The sequence below is a fragment of the Chinchilla lanigera genome, unplaced genomic scaffold (assembly GCF_000276665.1).
Source record: "Chinchilla lanigera isolate Chin_1 unplaced genomic scaffold, ChiLan1.0 scaffold00143, whole genome shotgun sequence".
Classification (NCBI taxonomy): Eukaryota; Metazoa; Chordata; class Mammalia; order Rodentia; family Chinchillidae; genus Chinchilla; species Chinchilla lanigera.
Window position 1 is genome coordinate 2,059,337 of NW_004955544.1, and position 12,365 is coordinate 2,071,701.

Sequence of the window (12,365 nt, forward strand, 5' to 3'; positions counted from 1 at the left end):
TGAGAAATGCTAGAGAAAGAACAGAGAAGAAAGTAAGAAGAGCAGAGTTACCTTTCTCATAATTCTCTAGATGGTGCACTTCTCCAGGTCTAATTGCTTTTTATAGCTGTCAGAGGGTCTTGAATCTAAGTTGTTAAAGCCATGAGAGAATGGAGGAAGGCACGGGATTGTGCTTGCCTTGGTAACCTCTCTATTAAGACAACTGAGAGGAGGCCTTTCCTCCTTTCTGCCTGAATGGCCCAAGCTTCCCCTACTCTTACTTAGAACACATCTTTCTGCCTTGCACAGTGTTGGAGCCGGAGGAACAGCTGGGCACCCTGCAGCTCCTCATCTATCTTCTACCTCCCTGCAACTGCGACACCCTCCACCGTCTCCTTCAGTTCCTCTCCATCGTGGCCCAGCATGCCGATGACAATGTCAGTAAAGATGGACAAGAGGTATGACCCATTTGCCTCTGTATACTCTGTGACTCTTCCCTTTTCAGTTTTCAAAGGGGTGAGGTGGCAATATGACCAAACATTTCAGCTGGAGAATATGATACCTTCCCATGTCTGATCTATCTATTTGGGAAGAGCCTGCCCTAGAGGGACAGTTCCTAATAGCACATTGGTCATTATCCTTCATGCATGTTTCAAGGATGCTCTCAAGTGAGGTCGTCATTTTCCAAGATAATGCTTTATTGAAGACCTTGAATTCTATTTATGAGAATACAGAGAGTGAACTATAGAGGCACTTTTACTTATATAAAAGCACAGTAGTGGAGCTGAGAAGAGGTTACCGTCCTTGATGCTGCTTTGATCTGTATAACTTGGAGTCCAAATATGATAGTCCCTCTATTCTTTCCAGTTTGCCCCTAGAGCTCTCATCTACACTATAACAAGCAATCCAGTATCTCTTATTAGAAGTGTTCTTTCTCTCTGTAAACATTACCCCCAAACTGAGGACTTGCTGAATACAATGGTAGTTCTGATCTTTGCTATGGCATCTTTTTTTTCTCTTGGTGGTACTCAAGATGGAACCCACAGCTTCACATGTGCTAGACGAGTGTTCTACCCCTTAGTTGCATCCCCCAAACTTTTGATAACTTTTCATATGGCATTTTGATAGCACATAGTGTTAACGGCTACAGGCAGCTTTAACACAGTCCCATGGACTCTTTAGACATATTCTAGTTCAACCTGGTCCCAACTCTGGCCCCTGTGTGATATCCCCCAGCATTATGAGGTCTTAGGCTCTGGTTTTCTTTGTTCAACACTCATGCTTCAAAGTGTTTTTTTTTTTCCTTCCTTTCTTTCTTTCTTCCTTTTTTTTTTCTTGCATTTCGTCTTCAGACAAATGAAATGCGGGCCTCCCTTTTAAGAGGTCTACCAGAAGACACCCTATTTAGTCTTCCCCTTCACAAGAGACCTCTCCCCCTTTGATCACATGCAGTCACACTTCTCCCTGACATTGGGTTTCCCAGGAAGTCTCAAACTCTTTAATATGCTAACATGCCTGGAATCAGTAAGGGAAAGAGGCATTCACAATTTACTCAACCACTGGAACTTAAACCCCTGGTAAGAACAGCTCAGCTGTATCATGTATTCAGTTCTGTGCTTGTCAAGTCTAGTTCCCAAAGGACATGTCCATATATATGTATTTTTTTTCTCTAATCAAGAAAAGCAATCCTGCATATCATCTCCTCCTCCTCCCTGTGAGTGTGATGATAGAAGTTTCCTGAGTTAGTCATTTGTCTTCATAGGAGTTATAATTAGTGAAACCCTGCTGGCTTCAGGTTTTGTAATATTGTCCTGACACCTTATTTCAACATATGCAGCCCTTCGATGGTAGACTGTAATTCTCATAATTGTTATATAGTTACATTACCCGTCTGGGTATCAGACTTTATTGACTGCAAATATAGCAGAAGCTGTGGAGTCATATGTCTGATGGCTGAGTAAAGACAGAGTCCTATCTTGGAAGATATACCAATTGTCTCTCTGACATTTCTTAAGTACTATGTGAAAAGGACAAAGTTGAGTCTCAGGTAATTAAGAAGATTAAGATTTCTTCAATGTAAGTAAAGAAAAAAGTCCAACTGAGCTCATTATTGCTTGTTTTCAATCATCCTCAGACATTCTTTCAATCCAAAGGCTATGCAAAAAAGAAGACAGTATTCTTGAATAGGTATAAATGGAACTTTGCATACTGGAATACTAGCTAACATGTATGCCTTGTCTACCTATTGATGGCTTTGTGTCGGATGGATGGATGGATAGATAGATTGGTAGATAGATAGATAGATAGATAGATAGATAGGCAGGTAGATAGAAAGACAGTAGCTAATTCTCCTAACAGAAAAAAAAAGAAATATCATTGCCCTCATGTTTCAGGGGTGGAACCTGAGAGCCAAAGAAGTTAGGTAGCTTACCCATCATCCATAGTAAATGCCCACTTAGGGTCAGACATAAAATCAAGGAGTGCATTATAGAGCCACTGCAGAAATTTAGAGAAGGGGCAGACATGGACTAGATGGGTTTGCAATGGCTCTGTAGAGGAGAACTGACAGAAAGGATACATCAAAGTTTGTATAGGGATTGAGTAAATGGGCCACATAAGCATGCCACAGGAATAGGAGTTAGCGATACCCCTCTGGTAGAAGTGAAGAGTGGAGGGAGAGGAGCAAAAGGTAGGTTCTTTGTTTAGTATATTTTTTAGTTGGTTTGGCATGTGCCAGTAGAGAACACAAAATGAATAGACTATAGCGAGGGTCAACACAAAATGTAAAATACGGTTGGGAAACAAAGCATTTCTCAACTTCTGTTATATATTTGTTAGTTTGTATTATCTATTTGCTGGCTTGTTGTTTTATGGTCTGAAGCATGAAACAGAACTGAACCAGACTGTGGAGAGGCTTGAATAATCACACAGGCTCTGCCAGAACCTTGCTGCCTGACCTTGTCTTTGTGAAAGAGAGGAAGAGGAAGGAAAACAGAGTTGGGGCCAGAGAAGGCCTCAGCTTCCTCATCTATGAAATGAAAGTACTATTTCCTCTGTAATAGGCCCTTAAAATTCAATACATCATTATCTAGTGGGATCTTAAAAATGCCTAGTAGAAGTTATGAGAGAAATTGTTGACTAATCAGTGCTTCTTGTGGGAAAAATAGTGGTATTTTTTGGATTGTGGTGTTTTGCCAAATTATTTGTTTTGCACTATTAATTTTGTTGAGTTTATTATTCATATTGCCACCTAAGGAAAAGAGAAATTCCCAAATGTAAGAGACATCCCAAACAGTAGTTTTCCAGAGAGTTCAAGAAGCCCTGGCATTGCCTGGAAACTACGGTGTAAGTGTGTACTTGTTTGGTGAGAGTTCATAGCTGGTGCTGAGTTCTCAAGGGGACTATCCACGGGGCAAAATGAACCAATATAAGGTCACAGTTGCTGATCTGGAGGAGGTTCCTGCCTCCAGGAAGTGGTAGATTGGCTCAGTTTCCCAGCTCCCCATTGGCATGGCAGGATGGGCCACACAAGAGTGAACGGGAGGAGCTGACAAAGATTGTAGGGCTGCCTGGGGTGCAGCTGTCGGCTTCCCTTCTTGCTGGACCACCTTGGGGCTCTGGACATCACTGTTCCTCCATTCTGTTTATTAAATAAGACAACAACAGCAGCTGGTTCATAAATTTGTGGTGAAAAAAGAGTTAAAATAATCTGTGGGAAACCCCTAGCTCGGTATTTGTACACACTAGATTTTTAATAAATATAAGCTATTTTTATGAGGCTTGAAAATGATCTAGGGTACTTACATAGTGAAGATAAAAGTCTGCCTTGAACTGGCCAGCTAATTAAATCATGCGATAATGGCCCGGCCTCAAGTGCATATATTACCTAACTCTACCGTATAGGTACAAGTATATGCGGAAACACGGAGAGCGTGGGTGGAAGATGTTAGGGAGTAAGACTCCTCTCCAGTTTAAAAAACAATAAAACAACAAAACAAAACAAAACAAAACGTGGTAACAAACCACAGCAGTTTGGCCTGCAGCTGGAATCTATGTGCAATTTCACAGCCGGATTGTATTGCATTCCCAGAATAGCAACCAGAGAAGGAGAGAGCGGAAACAGAGCTCCAGATCGTCCTTGTACTAAACATTCTTTTAAAAGAAAACAAATTCTTCTATTTGTTAATGTTAAAGAAAAAGAGAAAACCCTAATATTACTTTAAAAGGGAGAGGGGAAGCCTTCCAGACACCTCTGAGTTCTAATGGGAGGAATCTGAAAACGACACATATTTTATTTTAACCTTAACCATGAATTGCCAGGAAGGGAAATGAAAAATAAAACGAAAACATGTCAGGCTTTATATTGGTGAAATAAAACAAAGAAAAATAATTGAAAGTCCTGCATGAAAGGTACTTCCCTTCCAATTCTAGCATTTATCACATGAAATGGTTTCTGTTGGTGCGGTAACGTTTACCTGAAAACAGGCTCACCTTTTAAAACTAAAGCAAATTATGTGGCCTACCAGAGTTGCAGGGCTGGTTAGCCACCAGCCTTGGGCTCCACAGGATGTGAGACTCAGGAGCTTCACTGCTCATTAGGACTTGTGAATTCTACGTTGGATGCCTATGTGTTTCTCAAAAGCTGCGTAGATCTTGCTGGGAAAACCTCTTCATCCTGACATTCCTGGATTCTCAGCTAATGCTGATGAGAGAAGTAAAAATGTACACATACCAATAGCTCTCCAACAGGGGAGGGGATGTAGGGTGCTGCAAGCATTTAGTGGGCCAAGGTCACTCAACAGAAACTCTGGCTTATAGAAACTTAGTCAGGTTCTCCCTTCCATGTGAAAAGGATGCAAGTAAGTAAAAACAAACAGACAAACAGAAACAAAACAAAACAATACTGAAGCCTTTAAAAATTCTTGCATTCCTTATTATAACAATTTGATTTGTAGAATTTATTCCTAAGACAGTGCTCAGCCAAATTCACAAAATCTCTGTCTTGAGGATACTTTTATATCATGTTTTATAATAACAAAACATTGAAAACCATGTAAATGCCCATCCCTTGACTGTGGCTAAAAGAAATCATGACCTGTTCCTCCAGCAGGGTGCATGGGGCCAATACAGGGTGAAGAGAAAGAATTTTTTGAAATTGAAAGATGAATGCACCGTATTGTTAAGAGACAATAAGCAAGTTGCAAAATAACGTATGGAGTGTGGTGCTAGTTTTAAAAAAGAAATAATAACATTGATATATATGTGCATACTGATACACGGTGCTTGACTAATTTTTAATGCTAGTCTTTTCAGCATTCATGCTGTCTGTGGCCTCAACTTGCAAGCACTTCCTAATGAAACTGCAAATTCTGCACATCTGCTTTTGTTCCTGAATTTCACTGTAGATCTGGTTAAAATCTTCCAGCAATACCCATGCTACAGAATGAATATTGGGCTGCTTTGTAATTTCTTCTGTAATATTAATTAGTCTACCACCTTTAAACTCAGTCTCCCGCAAAGTCCCAGCACACAGGCAAAATGAAGACAAACTTTCTGCCAGAAACAGGATGGAGGAAGGGAAGGGTGGAGGTAAACCAATCCATGGCAACCAGAAAGGAGAGAGAGAGAAAGGAGGACCCAGGGACAAGAATACACCCTTTTAGGTCACACCTCCAGAGATCCATCTCCAAGTAGACCCCCACCTCCTAACAGCAAGTCAGATGTCGCATTCGTAACACTCCATGATCCAATCACCTTCTAAATACATGGGATTTTGGGCAGACATTTTAGATAGAAGTCATAACTGTGTATATGTACCTATGCACATAGGAAAGCATATGAGCAGCTGGCTCTTGGAAATGGAAATATGAGCATTTTGCTTCTGTATGCCTACTTGTGCTTTCTCCTCATTAATATATTGAACATGAATAATTTCTTTATACTTCAAACTAAAGAACAGTTCGCTTTTCTAGGCAGGCTGGTGCATGCCTGCAATCGCAGCACTCTGGGAGGCTGAGGCAAGAGGATCATAAATTCAAGCCTAGGCTGGGCAACTAAGCAACTTAACAAGACCTTGTCTCAAAATAAAAGAAAAAAAATTAAAGGGCTGAGGATATAGCTCAATGCAAAGGCTCTAGTTTCAATCCCTAGTTCTTCAAAAAAGAAAAATAAAATATTTCCAATTCTTCACCCTACACTCCTCTTTTCTCCCCCCCCCGTGCCATCTTTTTCTTTCTCCTTATCTGTGAGACCTTCTGAAGAAAGTGTCTCCACTCACTGTGTTCACTTCCTGCCACACCATTGAAATGGCTCTGAGCTAGGCCCCTGGAAGCATCAGAGCGTGTGATCTGCACAGAAGTGTAGTGTGAGTATCTCAGTGAACATTCGCCACAGGGGCTAACACATTTGAAATTCTGCTCCATCCTCATCATGCAGAACCCTCTTGCCCGAGTTGCCGTCTGAACTCCTTTCTCTCCTCTGGCTTTGTCTGATTTTCCTGCAGCAGCCCTGCTACACTCGGCTTCCTGGCACTCTTTGACACATCTCACATGTTTGTTATTGCCTACCGTACTTCCTCCACTGTGAAGTAGACCCCTGCTCCAACCCCTCTGCTTTTCAACCTAGCACACTCCATACTTGCTCGCAGATTGTAGACAAATATTGCCACCTCCGGAATACTGTTCCTAGGGTCTCTGGGATTGACAGTTTCATTCTTTATACTGACTGCCCAAAAATGATGTTTATTTTTTTCCTAGAACATGAGGCCCTTAACCTAACGACAGTGTTATGATTATTGTCAGAGGAATTTTTAAATAATTATAATCTATGAAAAATGCCTCACCATAGTAGGTGCTGAGTGGATGGATCAATGGAGAGGTTATGAACTGATGGGTAAATGGACAAAGATATGAATGCATGGATGGATATATATCAATATTTTTTAAGTGCAGACAGGTTAGAAATTTTATATAGAGCCAGTTTTACAATGAACCGTGGAGTTGCAAAGTTTTGCTTAATATACTACTGAGATGACCCCTGAGCTGTGAGCTTTGATCCAAGATATGAAGCCAAAGGAAAATGATAGCACCCCTTGTGGGTTCTGACAGAGATAACGTCCTTGCAGTGAACAAATGGAAAGGAAAAAGTTTCATTGATAATAGAGCCACCAGCATTTTGGAAAGCAAACGTAACAGTCTTGGTATGCTCTTCTGCAATAGGTCACTGGCAACAAAATGACATCTCTAAACTTGGCCACCATATTTGGACCCAACCTACTGCACAAGCAGAAGTCATCAGACAAAGAATTCTCGGTCCAGAGCTCGGCCCGGGCTGAAGAGAGCACAGCCATCATTGCTGTAGTGCAGAAGATGATTGAAAATTATGAAACCCTGTTCATGGTAGGTGACCTTTCAGTGGCAGGACATCTCCGTGAACAGCATACTGATTGTCTGTGGTGTATCATGAAACTCAAGTTCACCACCTTCTGATCTGCAGTGCTGGTAACTGACTATATTCATTGGAAACCAGGTTGTTTCCATAGGAATAGACATTTTTATAACTGTGCTTTCACTGCTAGCTTCTGATTCCATGTTCAAACAAACATACATAAATTGAAAACTTCATTTTTTTTGTCCCCTAAACAGTAATCAAATTTTGGAGTCATTTGCTCCAACAGTGGTCCAGGCTGAGAACATTTTTGATAAAAGCCTTCTTTTGAGAATTCTCTCTGCGGCCTCTTGAATTCATGTATTCATAACCAGACTTGATGACAGCACTTTGTCCAAGGTCAATTTTGACAATCTACCTCCAGCATGAAATTTTACCTTTCCTTCCTGTGTCCTTCCATGTCGCTTCATGCCACTTCTCTGTCCCTTGAACCCCATTACTGTTCTTATGAATGTTTATCTTCCTCAACATTGTGTTATGGTCATTTACGATCATTTCCCCTGGTAGATTATATATCCATTTAAAACAAGGGCTATGCCCTTGTTATCTCCTCTCTGTATCCTCTGTACAGTTTTGGAAGGCCCTCCATCTGGCAGGCACTCAATAAATATTTTTTTGATTTGTATTGAGTTACCAGTTCCTGTTTTCCTTCATAAAACTGCATGGCTTGCTCCAACTTCCCTTGAAACATTAGAACGAATGCCAATTCCCTTCTATTTCTATTCTCCAATCACATTGCAGGTCAAGATTTATGGGAACTTTCTCCATGTTCGTTCCATTTCTCATGTCAATTTGCAAACATCATAAAGCCTACCTGTTCCACTGGATCCTTTTGTAGCTCCCTCAACCAAGAAGGTTCATTGACTCTTGGATCTCCTAAAGAGTTTTATCTATGCTTATCAAATAGCTTATATTGGATTTATCACCAAGCTTGTCTTATGCAAATGTATTTTTTAAAATTCAAGATCCAGTGGTTTAGAATGGTTACCCTCTGTGTATTAACTATGTGATTGTAACCAAGTAATTCAATACTCACTGGACATCAGTTGAAGCTCCTGTCAAAGGCGTGATTCCCATAGTGGTTACCAGAGTCATTTGATGTGTGAAAGCATTACACAAACTGTAATAGTCTAAGCAAATGTTAATTACTAATTATATTACTTGAGTAACTCAAGCTGCCTCGTATATCAATACTTTGCCACCACAGACATAAATATCTTGTTGACATAATGTTTAATCAGATATGTGGCAGACAGCCTTTTAGGTGGTGACTGAGCTAATCCCAGTTCCTTGCGTCTTGAGACTCTGCCATCCCCTATGATTATATGGGCAAAGTAAGTAGGAGCGTCTATTATGTGTCCCCAAACCCTACTGTCCAGAATTTATCCACAAGGCATACTTAACTCCAAGAGGGGCTGGGAAATGCGTTCTGGCCGGGAGCCCCTGAGGAAGAGCAAATGAATTTACCATGGAGAAAAGTTCACTGAGGTGGAGTGATATCTTGATCCTTTGTGTCCCTGAAGCATCGTCCCTGTGTTGCTCATAATAAGTAAGCGCTCAAAAATGTAGCTTTAGTCACTGACTCTATATAAATTTCACACTTTATCCCAAATCCTTCTAATTAATTACATATTTGGATGAATCAAATGTCTGAACTTCTCAACATTTTCATCAAGTTTTAAGTCACATATCATCTTGCCAACTAGTGTTGGCATTGCTTCATGTTCTCTGGACTTTTTTTTAACAAAATAATACTTCTCATCGATCTTAATTCTATTCTCTAAATTCTGTTTTCCAAGCCAGGTTCTCCTATACATGAAATTACAAACCAGCAAGCATTTCTTTTCACCTCAGATACTAACAAAACTTTCTTGAAAGTCCAGCTGCTGTCATTTTTATTGTGCCATCTATCTTCTCCCTATTTCCTACCACCCGGATTACCAAGAACAGCAGAAAAAATCAGCATTTACCTTTCCCCAACTTTATCCAAAGCTTATTTGTTTATCCTTCGCTATAAGGATTGACATCAAAACTCTCTTGGGTTGTAGCTCATATTTAGCTTCCCAAGTGATGTGTTTTCCTTGTTAAGGAGGCTTTTCTTGACCACCTTATCTAAAATGCAGCTCCTCCACTACCAGCACACACACACACACACACACACACACACACGCACGCGCACGCACGCACGCGCACGCGCACACACACACACACCCTCACTCCCTATTCCTATTTCCTGGTTTTGCCCCTTAGCTTTCACCATTACTAATGGAGAGTTTTGTTAATATTTCTTGTTCGTTCTGTTTCCTCACTAAAATGTAAGATTGTGTCCATTTCCATCCACTTACCTGCATTATTTCAGTTCGCAAGGCACAATAGGAACAAAACTACACATTGAATTAATGGATGATCTGATGGTACTTTTGTGAAGTGTGACCTCTACTTTACCAGTCCTTACCATTTACATGGGTGAGAAGGTTTGGAGATGGGTCACAGTTAGTTAACCACTAATGTAATCATTCTTGGTCTTCTTAGGTTATGGGAATTATACACTGAAAAAAAATGAACAGTAGAGCAGGATGGGGGACAAAGATCCCAAGACTCGGTCTATAAAAAAAAACACTGGGACCAGAAAACTTTACTGTAGTCCTATCTGCTACATGTTAGCTACATGAACACATCTTGTTTGATTTCTATTTGTTTCGTTATCCAAAGACTGTGCTTGAATGAATCATATCCACATTCTGTTCTACTTCTGAAATCTGCATAGCTCAGTGCTCTAGCACAATAAATGGCAAACCTTTTGGAGCTTTCAGTGATCCAAACATCCTGCTGCAGCTCACGTGCTGTGGATCAGCCACCACGGCTCTAACACTTGCTTCCCTTCTTAAAAAGTACAAAAAAAATTGATTTCTTCACATTTTGGATTTTCTTAGCATTCCTGACATTTCAGAGTCTAGTTGGTTATACCAAGGCTGGTGGTTAGTTGGGTAAAGTTGGTCTGTGTGGTGTGTGGTAGAGAGAAATGTATTATGTGTTTTTTATACATACATGTAATTTTGTTTTGATTTGTTATTTTAAGAAGCTTTTGGACTTATTAAAATTTCCAACAATGGAAAGGAAAGCTATACAAGACCTGATGGTTAAAAGTAGTTAGCAACTGTGCAGCTTCATAATCTTTGGAAGAGTTTATGAGATCAGAAGTAAAGGTGTCAGTTTCACTGGGACTAGAAAGATGTGTTAGGAGAGCTTGTAAGCTTGTCCTTGAAGGCAGAATGCACCCTAGGGGCGGTGATTCCGCAGAAGAACTGGTGGATGGGACCTGGAAACCCCCAGCCGTCTGGAAGGAGCCCCAAGTTTGTCCTCAATGTCCTTCATTTCCCGATACTGAGACTGCCTCTCTCATGGGGCTGGGATCTGACTTAATGGGACAGGGCAGAAAAGAACCTGGCATTGGCACACAATACAAATTTAGAGATTAACACACAATTCAAGAGTCAGGCTAAGAGGTTTGCTTTTTAGGCACTGATTTGGAAATCCTAAAACTGGAAATACTTGATAACAAGCGTCATGACCACTCTATCAAAAGACCAAGGCAGCATGTTATAACAGCAGTTCTCCAACTTGCGCCATGCAGCAGGGTTCACAAGGAGACTTGTTAGATATTCTAATTCCTAGGCCACTCTACAGAAAAGTGAATGGAGTAGCACTGCCAGGCAGCTCAGGAATCTGCATTTTCTAATGAATACCTCCAGGGGTCCTGGCAGATTCCTACACCTCCCCCCACACTAGGGAACCACATGTTGGGAGACACTGGTGGGGTGGAAAGATCAGGAAGTTTGGAATGAGTTACCAAAATTCACATTGTTGCACAGCCATTTATTTTCTATGCGATCTCTAGTACATTTCATTTTCCTGTTGTGAAAAAGAAATGAGATGAAGCAACCTAGTTTACAGGACGGTTCTGACAATTAGAAACAGCATTTTAAGGCTCCTGGGGCAGGGTTGAATATACTGGGTATTTTAAGAAAAAGATTGTTGTTACAATACACTGAAGTGCTATGATGCCTCCTCTATGAAAGCACAAGCAGTTGTCACCTTGGGTTTAAAGCTCACCCTGACGCTGTGGATGACCCCAGGACCTGCTCCCACGCATGCTCCTAGCTCCTTACCTTGATCTCGTCCATTTTGCCGCAGCATTTATAACCTTTGAACTTGTTCCATAATTTAGTATTGTACGTCGAAACCTAAGAGAATGCAAACCTTATGAAGACAGGGATTCTTGTTTGTTCTGTTCTCTGACATCCACGCATCTAGCAAGTACTTGGCAGAAGAAAGCGCTCGGTATTTACTTGTTGAATAAGTACTACAACTCTTTGTCACTGTATTTTTGTTGGTCTGGATCCCACACTCATACCCCTGAGATATGTGTACCGTTGAATCATTATCCTCCTCCACTCTTGGTATAACAAGTATTTAAAAACTGCCAAACAGAACATGGCATTATATGAAAAACACTGGAAACAAAAGCTAAAGAATCAGGCATTTCTAGAAATAGCCATTGGTGACTTCTAAGTAGAAATCATTCACTGACCAAATCATCAGCACACTAATTGTTCTGAAAGTTATTGCTTCTATAACTGGTATTGAGAATGCCAGAGTAAAAATACCATTGTTCTTGAATAATAAGAGCTTCATAGAGGAAGGGAGGAAAGTGTCGCCTCACTCTGCCAGTGAATATTACATGATTCCTATTAGGCCTTTTTTTGGAGAGGGGTGAAGAAGAGAAAGCCCCACCCTCGTAGGCCTACAGGAGGTCTGGAGTACAATGGAAATGTGGGGGAGCCACAACGTTCCCACTTCACTGCCCATCAGTCTAAGCTGGAGACCTGCCCAGCACATGTGGGAAATTTTAAGTGAGCATTGTTAGGAGCAAGGATCAG

General features: G+C 40.8%; 1 protein-coding gene across 4 annotated transcripts in view; it reads left to right on the forward strand.

Annotated features, from left to right (window-relative positions):
- Nucleotides 1-12,365, forward strand: part of Arhgap6 (Rho GTPase activating protein 6) — a 475,573-nt gene that overhangs the window by 439,595 nt on the left and 23,613 nt on the right. For all 4 annotated transcript variants that reach the window (XM_005411385.2, XM_005411387.2, XM_005411386.2 and 1 more), the window contains exons 8-9: nucleotides 289-437; nucleotides 7,197-7,376. In XM_005411385.2, coding sequence (XP_005411442.1) covers nucleotides 289-437; nucleotides 7,197-7,376 — 329 coding nt within the window. The remainder of the gene's footprint in view (nucleotides 1-288; nucleotides 438-7,196; nucleotides 7,377-12,365) is intronic.